Source organism: Carassius auratus, unplaced genomic scaffold (genome assembly GCF_003368295.1).
Source record: "Carassius auratus strain Wakin unplaced genomic scaffold, ASM336829v1 scaf_tig00214296, whole genome shotgun sequence".
In the NCBI taxonomy this organism is placed as follows: Eukaryota; Metazoa; Chordata; class Actinopteri; order Cypriniformes; family Cyprinidae; genus Carassius; species Carassius auratus.
The window spans coordinates 1-18473 of NW_020527600.1; the positions used below are offsets into that span (position 1 = coordinate 1).

At 36.1% G+C, this 18473-nt stretch overlaps 1 protein-coding gene and 1 long non-coding RNA gene across 3 annotated transcripts; one reads left to right on the forward strand and one right to left on the reverse strand.

Moving 5' to 3' along the window:
* Nucleotides 1-397: 397 nt before the first annotated feature.
* On the reverse strand, nucleotides 398-4423 carry LOC113091792 (uncharacterized). Of its 2 annotated transcripts, none has more exons than XR_003287437.1 (5): nucleotides 4316-4423; nucleotides 2685-2843; nucleotides 2450-2527; nucleotides 876-927; nucleotides 398-796 (listed from the first exon to the last, which is right to left on the reverse strand). It is a non-coding gene; the product is annotated as an uncharacterized LOC113091792 (long non-coding RNA). The 2 variants fall into 2 exon arrangements; XR_003287438.1 differs by lacking the exon at nucleotides 4316-4423 and adding an exon at nucleotides 3858-4105.
* Nucleotides 4424-5825: 1402 nt separating this feature from the next.
* Nucleotides 5826-17087, forward strand: LOC113091791 (SH3 and cysteine-rich domain-containing protein-like; the record flags this gene model as incomplete). The annotated part of the gene is made up of 9 exons (XM_026257421.1): nucleotides 5826-5936; nucleotides 10281-10362; nucleotides 10481-10587; nucleotides 11704-11785; nucleotides 12384-12455; nucleotides 13343-13436; nucleotides 14369-14420; nucleotides 15876-16013; nucleotides 16094-17087. Coding segments are annotated over 9 exons (837 nt in total), but the record flags the coding sequence as incomplete, so codon positions are not given.
* Nucleotides 17088-18473: the final 1386 nt, after the last annotated feature.

Genomic DNA, 18473 nt, shown 5'->3' on the forward strand with positions numbered 1-18473 from the left:
TCAATTATGGACAGTGGTTCCACACAACCAAATTGTGTTTTGATAACATTAATGGAATTTTTGAATCTATGCAAACTCCTTGTGTTGTGACAACACAACTGAATGAGGTAGAATCTATGTGAAATAGTAATGTTCAACCAACTCAATTTATTGACTTTGCTTCAACTTAAACTGGTTAAGTTAACTCAACATGTTTTGGTTTATTACAATCTAGCCAAATTTGTTTCACTCTATCAACATAAGGAGGTTTGTTTCAAATTACTCATTTCAATTATGGACAGTGGTTCCACACAATTAGTTCTAGTTACTTTAACACAATATTTTCTTTTTGAAGTTACTCCCTTCAACAAAGCATTTTTTGTATGTTTTGTCTTGTAATGAGACAAAAGACAAGATGTCACAAATGATCAAAGTGTATTTGTTAAACAAGCAATAAATAATTACACACAGTAAAATACAGTTTAAACCACATTACAAAATTACACAAAATAGCAAATACAATTCTAATTGGCATTCATGGGCAACCAATCAAACCTTATTCCAGGAACAGGAAGTGGCTCCAGAAATAACTTCTTCAGTATTCCAAATGTGTACCTGAGTTCAGGAGGGTTGCTCAAGTTCAGTCCATAAATCAGTCCCAGTAACATGGTTTTACAGACTGTAAACTGCTATAGGTCCTGAAGAACTTTATCCTTTAAAACTCCAACTTCTGCTGGACTGTCTTCAATGATGCAGCTTCAAATAGATTCCCATGAGTCTTCTGGATCACCTCCTGACTGCTGGCAACGTCTGTATCCTAGAAGTATTTAAAAGCATGGAGAACTCAAATTATTGTGTATTAACTTTAACAAATAATTTATTAACCTTGAACTCACCATATACTCCATACTGCTAGGGTCTTCATTTGGATACTTCAATTTCATTAGTCTGAAGATGAAAACAACAAAATTTAGCCTTTGTTTTTTTTTTTCTAAAATTACATGAAAAAAAGTCAGTCATTCATCTTCTTATGGGAAATCCAGGCAAGCAGTCAAGATGGGATTCTAACAAACATTACAGTGGAAAATGTTACACATCTGGACCCTGTATGGTTAACAACAGAACTGGAATGTTCCCAGACCCAGAAACATAGTAAGGACATCAGTAAAACAGTCCATGTGACACCAGTGGTTCAACCATAATTTTACAAAGTAAACAAAAATACTTTTTTGTGCAAACAAAATTAAAACAGCGACTTTATTCAACAATTCTTCTCCAAATCGCATCTTCCACCATTATCAACAGCACGTAAATAATTCATGCACATGGTGCTGCTGACCTACAACACGCCTGCACTGAGCCTTGATTACACGCAGAGGAAAGCAATGTTCATGCCTCTTGTTACTGTCCATAATGGCAGAATATGTGATTTGGAGAAGAATTGTTGATTAAAGTCGCTATTTTTGTTTTCTTTGCACAAAATGTATTCTTGTACCTTTGTAAAAGTGTGGTTGAAGCATTGATGCCACATGGACTGTTTTACTGATGTCCTTACTATGACTCTGGGAACATTTCAGTTGCATTGCAGCCTTTATGGAGGTTCAGAAATCTCTCGCATTTTCATAAAAATATTAGGGATGCACCAATTGACCGGCCATAAATTGGAAACCAGACGGTTTTTGCTTTAAATACGCAATTGGTAATCGGCCGGTCTTTGGAATTTTTTTCAGCCGATTTTTCCGGAAGTGCGCCCGCGTGCTCCGACTACATTACTTCTGTGTGAAAGCAAACACATCCCGGGATTGATTCCAGCATTGAACTCGGGTCGGGGACGTAGTAACATTGCTGGGTTCAATCCCGGGACAAGCGCTGTGTGAACAAAAGCCAGATCTAATGCCGTGTCGTAGTGATGACATTATCGTGTGACTCTTTTACTGGCTGTTTTGAAGGAAGATCAACGTTCACTGAAAAAAAAAAAAGTGCAAACTGTATGAAGCAGAGATCAGTTAGTTCCTCACTTTCCACGGTGACACCGAGATCGTTCGCCAGATTCAGTGAAAGTATTACATGCCTAATGTTTTCGACTCGTACATTACACGTCACGCCCTGATGTCACGTGTCGTTACGGGATCTGTATTTGCCGGAATCGCAGTGTGAAAGGGGCTTTATTGAGCTTTCCCTCAATTTTGGACTGTAGACTGTCCTTCCTTCTTGTTTGTTGCTTAAAGATAAAAAAAAAAATCGTCCAGTTTGCTTGTAAAAGAAATCGGTATCGGCCATGAAAAATCATGATCGGGGCATCCTTAAAAAATATCATAATTTGTGCTCTGAAGATGAATGATGGTCTTACGGGTTTGAAACGACATGAGGGTGAATAATGACATGTTTATTTTTGGGTGATCTAGCCATTTAAACACACCTGAACCAGCTAATCAAGGTTCTTGGGAATTTTAAAACAAAAAAGTCTTACCTGAAGTTCCAGGCAGGTGTGTTAGAGCTGAACCCCACAGAACACTGGCTTTCCTAGAGCAGGTCTGGACACCCCTGCCTTGCATCAAAATAAATCTATTTTATAGATATACCACATATTTTGTATTTATTGTATTAATAAACCTTATCTTATCTGTCTTTTTTTGTCAATTTCCAGTAACCAGTGAGAGAATAATGTTTTAATACAAGGTTGTGTTGAGTGCAGTTGTTCTTACCTGTGTAGTGGGCACCAAGAGGGTTTCAGTATTTGTCCAAGGTCTCTTCTTCAGTATGAAAACATCTTCGTAAATTTTGCAGTCCGAATCAAGTTTGGCAAAGATTGTTGATTCTAATGGGCCTATGGTAATTCTGGATGTCTCAAATTCTGCACAAACCTGTACACATGAAGTGCAATGTGTTACAAAAAAAAAAAAAAAAAATTGAACAGCAAAAACCAATTCAATGATCAAAATATTAAGTGATTTATTTGTGTGAGTGATGAATAGTGTCATGTTTACCATTCCTAAAGGAGGACCTGATTACATATCTGGAGCATATGTATAATGTGAACAGCTCAGAGTAGTGTCCGGTTTAAAGTCATTGTATGACCACACCGCCATGTTCATAAACAAAGCTTCAAATACTCCCACTGTGCTGAGCCAGGGCTCTCAAAACTCGGTCAACATCTCATGGTTGGACATTTATTGATTATTTATCTTTTTAAATTAGTTAAAATATACATATTATAACAAATAAAGGTAATTACTTCCACTTTTTAAAGTCATTATGTATTACTAATACAATTAATTTATACAAATATATTTGGCACACAAAATGAGATAAGAGAGAAACTCCTATTCGCCATTTGATTAGTTATATGAGGAAGTAGCTGAATGACAAATCATTCTGTCTCTTAACATCTCTTATTGTAAGCCATATGTATAATATAAAGTAAAGGTAAGTGATAGGACGTTTTATTTTTGGATAAACATTTTATTAATAAATACAATCTCTCTTAAAATACCTTATTGGGTTATGATAATCAAAACAGTTTGGTTTGATCTAGCGCAGAACTAAGACTTTAATGAAATATTTCCCCCACTTATAAAATGATTTTATTATTAGCTAGCTCCATACCGGAGAGCTGCTTTATAAAAGGAAATCAAGTTATAATTCTAGCGACACTTACTCTGTATTTTCATGTTTAATATTGAAAAGCTATCGATTGCATAAAGGACTGTTATATAAATAAACGTGACTGGACTTTTCTTTACTGGAGTGCCTGGAGAACCTCAGAGTTCGTGCAAACATCCATATCTCTGTGTTCTTAAGAGCTGCTTTTACATCGCGGTCAGTTTTTTGTTGTGTTTATGCAGTTATTGAGAGGAAGGCGTGCAGTATATATTTACATATTCATCCAAGGTTCGGATCGGGTCGGTTTGCCTCAAACTGAAGTGCTATCTTCTTCTTTTTAATTGAATCAGGAGAGTGTATTACAATCTTGCGCTACAGCGCCACACTGGTCAAACTGCATTAATGCAGGCTTTCAAATCAGGCAGATACGAGATCAAACCACTAACGTTACTCAAAAACATTTGCTGAAAATTTTATTTTTATCGTCGACGTTGTCGATAATGTCGAGTAATTGTTTCAGCCCTAGTGTATATATATATATATATATACTAAGTAAATACATTACAGAGAGTCGTGCGCTTTCACATCTCCCAACGCTTCAAAATCATCTATTAACGGTGCAATAAACCGATTACACAATACTAGACTGCAAAACAAAAGCACCTCAAAACAGAAACTCTAAGAGAAATTAAAGACTTTGACTTAACACAATAAAAACTTTAGATTTTCTTACCTGACTGATACCTCTTGCTCCCCTCCACACCGTCATCAAATGCGTTGGAAATCGTCACTTCCGGTTTTTTTTGAATCACGAAATTAAACCCTTTACGTTACTTTAACGATTGATAATTAAGTAAAATTTAAAAATTAAACATTTTAAGTTGATTAAACACAATACAATTGTGTTTTGTCGGAAAACTAAATATATTTGTGTTGTTTTAACAAAACATATATGTGTAAAACGAACAGTGCCGGAAAACCATTTTTTTGAGTGCAGTGCCGTAGTTCACGAAGATACGCAAACAGCTGTAATTATGGAGAACGAGTTTATTGATTTCATAATCCTACAATTAAATCATCTTCGATGAATGTGATTTTTCATAGCTTGTCAGAAAACTATGACTGTTTAGTAAATGCTGCTCCACCTTAAAGAAGGTGATGGAAATTTACTGCTAATCACAGAACCGGCTTTACTGACTAAATGAGCATGACAATCGCAATTAATCATGTTTGATTAATCGTGCAGCCCTATTTTGTTTACAGTTTGTTTGCAGTATGATTGACAGAACCTTAGAGTTTTACAGCTTGCACATTGTGACTTCTGTGGTGGAGATCTACATTCTCTGAATTCAAGTGAACTCAAATGTTATGCACAAATATCGATATCAGGCAAAGCATACACATATAGCTTTCTTCTGTCTTTCTTCCTTCTACATTCTTTTTCCCTCTAAGTGTCTAAATCAATGAAACCGTGTCTCTGAATGCATGTTCTGAGCATCAGGTGTTGGGATATCAAATTGTGAAACTGAGCAAATATAAGAGTAGGATTTCTTGGAGTAGGTTTTATTGGATAGTGTCTTGCACATTCGTTCTCAAATCTTCGCTTTGCTCTCGTTTGTCTTCAGCTGTTTCTGTTCAGCTTAGCATTAACACCTGCATTTTCCCGTTTCCAGTACTACCAATAAGTGTGAATTCTGCAAGTGTTTCTGTGAAGTGGAATTTAAGAATATTCTTATAAGCAATCTTCTTTTTAGGAAAAGGAAATATAGGCCAGAATGATGACCAACAACCTGAACACTTGCAGAATTGCTCCCCACACTCTTAAAAATAAATGTTCCATGAAAAACCTTCAAAATCCATTAAACCTTTCCATAGTTTTCTTTGGGAAAACACTCTTTAGATAACTCGAATGTTCTTCACACTAAGAAAAAAAGTGCACTTTTGGAACATTTTCCCAAGTGTTTGATATTCTAACCCTTCACTAAGAACTTCTGACAGAATTATATGGAATGTCATGTTAAACTGCTGTTTATGAATTTATTGTGGATGATAGTAAACAAACTATTGCTTTTGATAATAGAATTTCCCAACAAAACTGCACATTGTGGAAACTTTGACCTGTATTTGTTGATCACTATCTGTTGTTTAGCAGTAATATACCATTGCTTTGTACAAATAACCTTTATATTCAATAAGTTTGCTCTCAAAAGACATTTAAATCTGATATTAACTGAATTTGACCTCAACTGCTAGGCACCAATGCTAAGCTGGGCCTCCGGTGCAAAGCCTGCAAGATGGGCATCCACAACAAGTGCCTGGATCGAGTTGGACAGCAGAGATGCATGGGGAAATTGGTGAGATATTTTTTTTTACTTTATTTGAATTGAGTGCTTTTTCCCTCACTTTGAAATTGAATGTGGAACTAAACGTATTCAGTGTTTGTTCGTTTGTTAATGAGGTTGTCCAATATTTGTTTATCATATGAAGAGGCTAATTAAGACATTACATAACAGATAGTGCTGCAATGAAAACACACTTCTCCGGTCTCCACTGATGGAGAAACCAAGTCCATACTTATAATTTGCAATATCACTTTCTTGGTGTTCCTCTGGCAGTAGGTGAAGATTTTTAGTGTGAGTGTTAAGATATGATACTCTTCACAGTGTTATTTTTGGTGATTTGAAGGTGTGATTCATCAGTCTCTTTTCCTTCCATGAATTTATGTGTGAGAATGAATGTTAGTGATTCTCCGGTGTGAACTAGAGAAAGTGAGAGAGAAGAAATATGGGAAAGTTGATACAGAATATCAAGATTCATCTATCAAGTAAACACCTCTGTGCTTTGCTCAGGGGACCCACAAGTCAAGACTCTTCTGGGAAATTCACACGCCCCCTCCACACACAGGGAAAAAAATGGCAAAAAGGAAAAAGTGCTAAAATTTCCATTGCTTTTCCCATGGCTTCAGTGCAGTACCGGAGTGAGTCAGTTTCTCAGAGAAGGACTGAGTGACCTTGAGAACAAGTTCAGCTTTTCTCCAAAAACCTATTCCTATGTAGAAAGAAGCCATAATGCTAAAGACAGAATTGCTAAAATAAAAGATTGGATTAATAATGACATCAAGATTATATTTATATATGTGCAGAATAAAATGTTTAAAGGGGCCATGACATGGATGTTTGAACCTGTTTACTTACAATGTTAATAGTTTTTTTGCAAAAAAAAATGTGTAAAAATGATTATTTTCAACCCTCTGTTTTTAAGGGGCGTGTCTTTAAGCCTTCTCAATAATCAGCCAATAACCAATAACCAATCTTATGATTGGCTGGATGTCATTGCATAGGAAGCGGTATCAATGCCCCCATCCCCCCCCCCATTGCTTTTAGGTGTTTTGACATCATGATCAAATAAAATGGTCATTTCCTGACAATGCATTATGAAATAATTTACTTGTGGTTTGTGATGCATCTGCAGTCAGATTCTAGTACCACTTCATCTTTCAACAAATGTTTCTTTGTGAATTCTCTATGACTTTGTGCCTCGTTAACAAAACAAAATGCTCTGATCAGTCCTCTGACACGATCCAGTGGTGCTTATTGGTGGAGAGGACACAGAGGGATGAAGCCAATCAGTGTATGGGGATGATTAAGAGTCCATGATGGTCAGAGGCCATTGGGCAAATTTGGCCAGGATGCCGAGGTCACACGTTCTACTCTTTTTCTAAGGACATCCTGTGATTTTTAATGACCATAGAGAGTCAGGACCTCGTTTAACGTCTCATCTGAAGGACAGTGCTTTGTATAGTATACCGTCTTTACTATCCACTTGTTCCTTATGTTGGGATTCTTCTGATATCTATACAAAGACGCGAACACTCTCAGCATAATCAAGTGTCAAGCCGCTGAGAGGCTGAATGCCAGTGGGCGGGGCCTATGTTGAGAAGGTGACTATTCGTCAGTGTCTTGCTGGTACAAAGATCTCTTATATGGCAAAAGATCAAGACAATTTTGATTTCTCATGTTTTTGACCCCTCTGTTCAGAAGTTTGGGGGTCTGTAAGTTTTTATTTTTTGCATTTTTGAAACCCTAATTGTGAAATGTTATAACAGTTAAAAATTACTTTTTAATATATTTGAAATGTTACTTATATCACATGGTCCTATAGAAATCATTCTAATGTGCATTTTTATGATCTTTTTATTGATTTTTGAAAGAAGAACACAACAGAGCTGTGGGTAGAATGGCCTTTGACCAGCGTTTTTTTATTCTTAGAGTCCAGCACTTTGGTTCTAGTACTATAGTATGAGCTCATCAACACAGGAAGTGGAAAAAAAATGCTGTGATGGCACTTCAGACCATTTGGTGGGTTGAGACAACAAGTCTCCCAATGATGTAGTGGGCTCTCACAGATGAAAATCTAGCTCTGGGGGGTCAGGATTAAAAAGAGAACAACTCCCCACAGGATTCGCTTCTAATTCCACTTTTGCTCTAAAGTGGACAAGTTGCTATTTTTAAACTCTGCTTATTTCTCTTGGCTTGTCTGAGCAGTGAGAACCATTGAGCTATGAGTGCTTTTCAGAAAGAGTGCTTAACTACCAGCATGACATGAGCTGAGTCCTGATTGTCAGTCAACCGTTTACAACTCCCATTATGTGCAAGGTGAACATCGCATGGTGTAGCTATTATTGTTCTTTTAGTTGGTTAAGCAAATTAATCACATGGAAGTTTTTCAGTGGAGTCACTTGATATTTTAGGGCGCTCACAGACATGGTGCACTCTTGTCAAATGCATTTATTAGCATTTACTTCAGCACTGAAACATGTCTCTTTACACGCTTTCTCAGCGAGCTCATGGAGAAATGTGACGTACTGTAGCAGCACTAGAGAGCTTCTCTCTGGGTTCGAGTGGTACTTAAATTAGTCCCCAACCTAACGAAGAAGTCTTCAAGTAGATTTGTAATGCTGATGGCGTAGACACCCTGCCAGGATCAAGACAACAAATACAAATAAGGGAATATTGAGCCTGGCTTCTTTCTTAGGCTGTGTGTATGTGTGCTCCTGAATGCTAATTAAGCCATAGGAGCTCGTTTTTATTGATTAGAACCACTGAATCCCAGTGTTAATATATCTTAAAGGGTATAAAATCATTTGCCTCATTACCAGTCATTTATATGAACTTATTGACTGCTATCAGACTGATGATTGTATTCATCATTAAAGTGTTGTTATCCCTTAAGGCATGACAAAGCAGGAGTTGACCAGACATGAATCAAATACACACTAGTAATGCAGCAGTAAAACAGGACACCTGACTTTACATGAGAACACAATTAGAGACGTTTGTCTGTGTATATACTAGTCTATATGGCTGAGAAATATATAGGTAAAAATACACCTCAATATTTTTCAGTTGTTTAATGATATTTGATACATATTCTATATATATGTATTTGCTGTTAAATGGCTCATAGGAACCAAAACATCATAAAATAATCACAGCAGTTCTTTACAAATGAACACATGAAGAGTTATATTGAATAATTTTAATTTATATTATGCATCAATGACAATACATAATGAAATAGCAATATTTACGAACTACGGTATTTATGTACTATTATTGCTAAAGCACTTTAATAGATGCAGAGATGTTCATTGACATTTTTGAGTGATGATGCAAATGAATTGTTAAATGAGACTTTGAATCAGTTAACTGCAACGACCAGTTTGAAATTAATCTGACACATTAGTTGTTTAGTCATCTCTGTATGAACAGTGTTGAATGGCAAAACTGTCTACTGACAATCTGTATGAATTCCAATGGCCCAAAAGCACATTAAATTTGATGTGGTATTGTGTGTGTCTGAAGCTTGTGTCAGATGCGATTCTCACTCCTTTCAGTTTGAATCGTCTTGAAATTTCAGCATGCTAGCTGAGATTAAAACAAAGAGAGGCACTTAACCTGAAACTATTTTTTAGAGTCTACAGTGCCAATGAAAGAAACAAACATATCTTGTTTACTTTACATCTGTATTTGATGTTAGTTTTATTTCATGATAATATACAGCTAACATTTTTCAGATTGAGAATAACTAGTGTTTTAAATATTTGATTCCCTTCTTTAGAATCAGAATCAGAAGAGCTTTATTACCAAGGATGTTTACACACAAGGAATCTGACTTGACGACAGGAGCTTCCAGTGTAGAAGAAAGTACAGACATAGTGCTGACATACATGATAGTGCAGACATACATAGGGATAACACCATAGGTATGGAATAGCCTGAAACACTAATATAAGATAAAAATAACCAACCTGAAATTAAAAAATGTACTACATACTGAAATCGAAGTATAGGAAAACAGTTCTACTGCAGCCACAGTGCTGTCCATGATGGTCAGTGGGGGGAGAGCAGGGGGGTTCCTCCTGAAGTCCACGATCATCTCCACAGCGTGTTAAGACTGCACCAGACAGCCAGCTCTTTAACCTCCTGTCTGTAAGCAGACTCGTATTTATTTAAATTTTTATTTTTATTTTATTTGACCTTTTACATTTACTCGTATTTATTTAGCATTAATAGATAGTGTTTTATCTGTTGTATGATTTACATGCTCCCAGTGAGGTTACAAAAATTCCCATGGAAAATCAACTCTGGGTATAAAAAAGTAAATGAAATCCATTGATCCTGTTTGTGTGATTGCAGCCTAAAGGTTTCCGGAGATACTCGAGCTCCCCTCTGCTGATTCAGGAACAGTTTGGCTGTATTAGGGAGGTGATGCCTATTGGTGAGCAACATGCAACATTTATTCATTCTTTACTTCTGCACAGTATGCCATAGCATCACCAGCTTGAATATCCTGTTCACTGATATTTTGTAGTTTTTTGACATATCTTTTGTCCTAGCCTGTTGCAGTAAAGTTGACCCAGTGTATGAGACTCTGAGATTTGGAACCTCTCTGGCACAAAAGACCAAGCGGACCAGTGGATCAGAGTCACCACAGAGAAACTCTGTAAGAAACGCTTGTTCAGGACTCCACAGTTTTTCTTACCTTTTAAAAAATACATCGCTCCAAGTTAGTGTTTCTAAATTAATTATTTAAAATATCATTTTAAACTGTTTTTGTGACTTGAATTTTTCAAATATTCAAATAATATGTATTTTTTGGAAGTTGCATACTCTTATTTGATTGTGCATGTGGCAGTTTGAATAAATATAATAGTGTATGTGTGTGTGTGTGTGTGTGTGTGTGTGTGAGAGAGAGAGAGACTGGTCATAGTAAACATGAATCCATCATTTACCTGCAGGCAATCTGCTTCAGTTTAGGCTTTTAAAAAGATTGATAATGCATTTTAAAATGTGTTTCTGCTTGGCTGCTTGTGCAGAGAGTGAAGTGCTTGTGGTAAAAATGGTGATGATTATTATGATTCATTCAATAAAACACTCAAGAAAATTAAATTTAATCTCCTTGAGCTGCTCTCTGCTCAAGTCTTAATTCAGAATCAGGTCCATTATTTCCTCTCTACACAATACTTTTTTGTTCTTCTATTAGAGGCATTATCACAGTTCGCAGTTTCTGTTATAAAACAAAAATGTTGTCACCATTATTTTATTTATAGCAATGTATTTGGCCTTTTTTGTTTGTTTTTCGCAATTGTAGTATGTTAATACAAATTTACATTTTTTTTTGTACTCACATTGATTTTATCTGTGTGTGCATGTGAATGTTTAAACCATTTAATATGCAGTTACTACGGTTGTAAGGGAATCTAAGGGGCCCAGATGTAATGTTTTACTGCTTGAAAACAAACACAGGCACACAAACACACCCTGGAAGGAAGTGATGGTCAGCTTCAGATAATGCCCCTCTAAAGCAAATATGACCAAAAAAGGGAGAGAATAGAAGAAAGAGAGAGAGAAAAGACAGAGGACACAACATGACAGAATGAAGCTAGGATGAAATAAATCAAATTATTTACAAAATAAAGATAAGTTTGTTTGGCATTTAATAGATGTAACTCTCTGGATAATAAGCCGTTAATATTAATCTTTTCATGTTTATCAGACAAAGACATTTCTTAGGACATGTGTATGTGAGAGAATTCATGTGTTGTTATCATTTGTTCAGACCAGTGACGTGGCTCAGGTGCCAGAAGAAAAGACGGCCCACAGCAGTCGAGCTCAACTCACCAGGAAACCCAGTGACAACGGTAAGATCCCTGTTCGATGTAAAAAAAAAAAGATTCATAGTAAAATAATTATATTCAATAGTTAAATTCTACAATTTCCTAATCAAATACATGTTATATTCATTTATAAGCACTATTTATTGTTAAAGTGTGTCTAGAATAACCCCACCTATGATAAAACTGACCCAACAGACGGAGCTCTTGTGAATCTGATCTTCTATCCCACAATCCTTCTTTTGACTCCAAACTGCTAGCTTCTGATCAGACACATTGTTGAAACTCATTAGTGCTATATATAACATAACACACCGAATTGGATGACTGTGATAGTATCAGGGAGATGAATGGTCTTGATCCGGGTGGTCTCTGGTTCATCACAGATTGACCCCAGCTTCAGTGAATGCCCACGACTGTGTGCTCTGGGAAGAGAGAAAGAAATGTAATCTCTGGTGCCACATAGGTGCCAGCATGACCGAGAAACTGGTATTTTTGGGTAATCAGTCCACCACTCTGAAAAATGACCCACTGCATCATTCATTTAAATTAACCTCATGCAAGGTTTATTCTGTCACGATCAACAGTTTTTACTCCTTGATTTTTCTTGTGTTGTGTGTTTTAGTTTTTGCACCAGTGGAGAATGGAACAGAACATTTTCATATTGCTGAAAGGAAATCAGAAGAATCACCTGTAAGCATTATAACATCTCTTTATGTAACACTTTTGAATAAGATACATAACATTTACTAAGCCATTATCCTGTGTCTATAATCAGCCTACACTACCAGTTTTCGGGATTCATTGATGAATAGAAAGATATAAAGATCGCCTTTTAAATGAAACTTTTGTAACATTATACACTATTCCATAAAAAAAAAAAGAAATGAATACTTTTATTTAGCAAGGATGCTAAACAAGTGATAAAGACATTTATAATGTTACGAAAGATTTCTAATTCAGATAAATGCTGTTCTTCTGAACTTTCTATTCATCAAAGAAAACAAAAACCTAATAGCTACTGAGCTTTAGACAGAAGTCTTAACAACTAGTCCTGGTGTCCCTTGTTTGTTCCTTCTTAAAATAATTTTTTTATGGAGATTTCTGTGTAGCACCATTGCTTGAGACAGAGGTCATGATATTTCGGGCCTGAGGAGAATTATGCTTTTTATAATGATGCTTAGTCAGAATTTTAATTGTGTGGTGTCGATTCTTTCTGACGTTAATATGAAGCAGCTAGCTTCACTTCATTCACTCATGATTCTGTGTGAGGATTTAATGACATCTGAACTCAAAATTTCCCAGGAGCTGGTGGAAAAAGTCCAAATTTAAGTAACACCCCAACCTTAGCCAATATTTAAATCCTAGTAATGTTTGATTGTGGAATAAATCTTTAACTATGAACTTATATCTTCCTGGCTCCTGAATTCATTTTTCACATAAAGGCTTGTATTTATATCAGACGAGAAATATTCACTGTAAAGAGAGTAACTAGCCCCGCTGTCCCCTGCACACATTTTCAGAAGTAGTGTGTTGATTTGTGATGTCTCTTCCTGTTTTTGTCCCTGTGTGTTTAAACTGTAGTCAAACGAGAGCTGAAGAGGGACCCTCTGCAGCTCAGTACTTATGTGGCTTTGTTTGAATTTACCCCCCAAGACAACCAAGACCTAGAAATGAGGTGAGAAGAATACATTTTTAGCTGCTGTTTTATTTATTTTGTGGTATCAACAGAAGATGCTAGTATTTTATTTAGTAACAGCTATTACGAATTACACACTCACTAGAGCAGCACCAAGTTATTCAGTGTCACGCTGATTGAATCTTCACACCTGTATCATGTGGTCATTTCCCTTTTCCCACCCAATTAGTTGTCATGGCAAAGCGCTGTCTGCTGGACAATATCCCGGTGATAACAGTTCACTCAGCATTTCTTAATATGCAGAACACATACTGTGTGCTTACCTACACTGCACGCTCTTGTTTAAACATGAATATTGATGGAAAAAATGTTTTAAAAGTTTAGATGCTGACCTTGTGATTGAGGTTGCAGTCAAACTTGCTTCAGCTTTTGTTATGAATACGGCAATAGAACAGGTTTTCTATTTAATAATAAAAAGATAATGAATAAATGAAAGTGAATGGTGCACAGTATTACCAATGTAAATTTGCAATAAATGCAGTCTGTTTTGGTTCTTCATAACAGGCTGAATGTGGACTTAGACATACAGTGCTATAAATGAATAGCATTATAAAGTTAAAAGTCCATGAAAAATTAAACCTGTGGATCTGCCAGAGGAACAGCTTGTTCTGGTACTTTGATTGTGACTGCTGTGAGACTGATTCTGATTGCTCACACACACACTTCTCTTTACAATCATTCACACAGCAGCACGTTTCTTTAGGTTCAGGTATGATTCTCATAACATAACATGTTTTCTCATAACATAGTTTCATTCTGACCTTATGTAATGGCATGAAGCTATCGCAGAATTTCAGTGCAGCCTCATCAAGGCTTACATAATCATAAATTAATTTCAAATTTTATTTCCTACTATTGAAAGGGATGTTAGGTCTTAATGTCTGTCCTAATACATACTTCTCTCTTTACAGACCCGGAGATCGAATAATCCTGGCAGATGATTCCAATGATGACTGGTGGAAGGTACAATTATTACACATTTGCAGAATATTTGATGAAAAAAGACTTCAATGGTTAAACCCTTGATTGTCTCCAAAATGTGACAATCGACATCAATGAAGGCTGGAAACTTTTAAACCACTTTTCAAATCTGAACTGATTTTACTAGGCATTATACACTTGCCGACTTTACAAATGGTTACAGATAAACACTGGGCATCACATACAGTACTAAATGACTGAGGACCACACATTTCCAGACTTTAAAAGTTGTTCAGAACACAGCAAACTCATGTAAAAACATTGTGTTGGTTGAAAAATATATAACATATTTGATATTCTCTGACCGGATGGAAATCTTTTAGCCTTGTTCAGACTGTCAGTCCATATCCTGTTTTTGTGAATTTGAGTTAATTGATTGACTGTCCACATTTTGTATCGCAACTGTTCAGATATGATTTGTTTATCCCATGGTGCTCTTTTATTTTAGTGTCTGCATTGATTTCTATAGCAATGATGTTGTGTTGGTATGGCTATGCTAATAACAACAATAACACAATGACAACGTGATGCCATCGCCATCGGGTTATATTACGTTTTATGAGGCAGCAGCAGAAACTTAGGAAGCTGGAATGTGTGGCTTTATTCTATGCTGCTGTCTGTCATCTCAAAGAGCTGTTGTAGACCAGCAGTATATTGTCATTTTCTGCTTTACTTGCACTTTGCAACAGCACAACCTTGTTTCTGCAAGGACATTCCGCATGTTTTCTACAAACAACATCTGATGTGTTTACATTTTACATGGCACGAGAAAGTCTCAAAATCTGATCTGAGCGGTCAGACTGAACAGATCTTGATTTTAATTCTTTGGTAATTCACACTTGTTAATAAGATCGCATCCAAACGGATATGATTTCAAAAATTGGATTTGGACTGACAGTCTGAACAAGACTATAGTATAGTCTGAAGCTAGAAAATCTGCAAACTGGCTCTGACTTCCTCCAAACTGTAAACCGGGAAAGAATCTGGTCACAAATACATAAAAAGCAATACATAAATCATCATGTAATTTAATAGAGCTATAATACTATTTAATATGGAGTTCACCACCAATACATTCGGCAACTTGAGATTTGGTTGGTTCTTTTAAAATATTTCAAAACCGAATACATAGAAACTCTAATGGATTAGTCAAAATGGAGAAAATGTGAAAAAACCATTTCAGTGCTCTTCTCCAAGCATTTACAATTTCATGAGGACTGAAGCTTTCAAGCTTAAAAAAGGACACAAAAGCACCATAAAAAAAATAAATGAAGTCTACATGGATTTTATGGTATGTGTGTGCTATATTCCAAAAGTTTAAAGCTTTTGTGTGAGAAACAGACTAACATTTATGTCTAAATTATTGACAGTATTTTTCAAGACGAGTGACTGTGGGTTTAGATTTTTGCTCTTGTGTATTTTGCCAACATTTTCCAGGGTGTGATTGAAGATAGAATAGGTTATTTCCCAGCATCCTTTGCGCATCAGGTGAGGGCGGGCGACAGGGTGTTCAGATGTAACCGAACCTTCATTGGCTGTAAGGAGCAAGGGCAGATCAACCTGAAGGAGGGACAAGTGAGTAGCCTCTAATAATTTCCAACCCGGATTCTCGTCCCAGACAGCTTGATAATGCTGCTGTATCGACACACTTTCAGATTTGTGTCAGCGGTGAGGACGAACACAATGGCTTCATCAGAGTAGCGAGTGGGAAAAAGAGAGGATTCGTGCCCTGTGATGTCCTGGAGAATATATGAAGTGAAAGAACAGAGAGAAGAGATGGTTCATTTAGAGAAAAGGAAAGACTTTCCAGCACTGTTTGAATGATCTATGGATCCACCTGTAGTGTGGGCAGACGCTGGAGGGCTCGTCAGGACTCTGTGTCTCCCTCAGTGACAGAAAGAAGAATGGACAATGATTTCAAAGAGTATTTGGACATCTAAGTTGGACCTAAAAATGTGTATATTTAATCTCATTTACTAACAAAACCAAACCATCTGCAGACAAATGCTGCCAGAGAACTAACGCTACTTTTTAAAGCTATTTTTTCAGCCCGTCAAACATGCTGAATGAAATCGAATACTTGTTTCTTGCTAAGTTGAGGTGATGAATCCAAACATAGTGCCTGTTTTCCTCTAGTTTTTTAAAGATAGTTATCATTTAAAACCTAAACTTGTATTAGGTTCAAATAAATGCCATTTGGTTTGGTATTTTGATATCTAACCATTTTCACATCAAGCTTAATTGTCCAAATACTTCTTGGGCCATTGTTTGTGTGTTTCATTAACTGCTGAATGTCAGTGTCATGTTTCCGTCTCGAGAGAATTGTGTTTTCTGTATTTAATTATTGAATGTTGGTGTAGGGGGTCGTCAACCACAACACGTTTCACTATCATCTATTCAATATACTGTAGCATCAAAACTCACATTGTTTTGAAATATCTTAATTGTTAAGACAACTTATGTAATGCTTCATATATTTCTATACAATCCAATACATGTTTAATGCTGTGTGATATATGTTCTATTTTAACCCATTCTTTTCAATTAATGTGCAGGTGTATTTTGTTTCTTTGACAATTACTTTAAACTTGCAGTCCCAAATTGTATTTTCCACTCATGCTTCTGAGAACAGAACAGGAATGATCAGATCTCTGCTGATGTTACTTTTTAATCCATAGCAGAAAATACACATTCCTTGGTCAACACAATCTCTGGGCTATATGATAAAGCATGTGGACAAGGGTTTATGCAAACAAATCGTTTTCGTCTTTTATGTCTTCAGATGTCTCTCAAACATAGATGTGCTATATGTCATCTGTTCTAATTATCTTTTATTATTAAGACATTTTATTTTAGAAAAAGAATCATTGTGCTAAATAAAGCAAATTTAAACCATGAAAGCAGGTATGACTGAAGAAATGGTTACAGTAAAAAAACAATTTAAATTACTGTTTTTATTATCTTATCGTTATTATTAATTTATTTGAGTCTAGTCATGGAAGCATAGGCATCATGTTGTGCCCATTTATGATACATAATATCTGTCTCTTTATAAGATCATTGTAACTCATCATGTCTAGTCTTTTTGATATTTTAATTTGAGCTCACTGAAGCTGGCTTATTGTACAGGCATGATATTGCGCTGTATATCTTTATGTACAGAATTAAAGTTTATTTATTGATCTATTTCTTGTCCTGTGCCTTTGTGTATCTTAAGGAATTGTTCAACCACAAAAATAAATTTATGTTGAAAATGAGCTCCACCCACAAGCCATTCAAGATGGTGGACAAAATGATTAAAAAACCAAGTGTTTTCAGCAAGCTAAATATGGTTTTAAGTCAGTTATTTCTATATTTGTCTCTAAGTAGAAAATATCAGTTTGCATTCCCAAGCATTCATTTGCCATTAATTGTAATAATCCAGAGAGATTTTGGTCTGCCGGTGCTCCCACACAAGAGATCTGATCTCATCATCATACAGTCTGTCTGAAAAAACATGAAGAAACAGAACAAACTGAGACAGACTAAATCCAGAAGAACAGTGCCAATTTCTCCAACCTACCTGCAAATCTACCTGAAAAACTATGCACCTAGGGCAAAAGCTGCTTAAAACGCAAAGAATTGCCATTCCAAATGTTGATTTTAATTTAGTTGATAGAAGTTAACTGATAAAGGAAATCCATTTATGACATATTTTTGACAGCATCCTCATTTGACAGTATTTTTACACATGAGGCCCTAAAAACTTTTAACAGTACTGTAGCTTTGCAGGTAGGTTTCAAACAATTAAAATAAGTCATTTAATAGACCAGTGGCTCCCAACCCTGGTCTTGGAGTCACCCCAACACTGCACATTTTGCTTGTCTCCTTTCTCAGACAAACCAGTTTCAGGTCTTGGAGTCTCTACTAATGAGCTGATGACCTAAATCAGGGGTGTTTGATTAAGGAGACATGCAAAACATGCAGTGTTGGGTTGCCTCCAGGACCAGGGTTGGAAACCACTGTAGTAGACTACATTTAATAGACAAACAGATA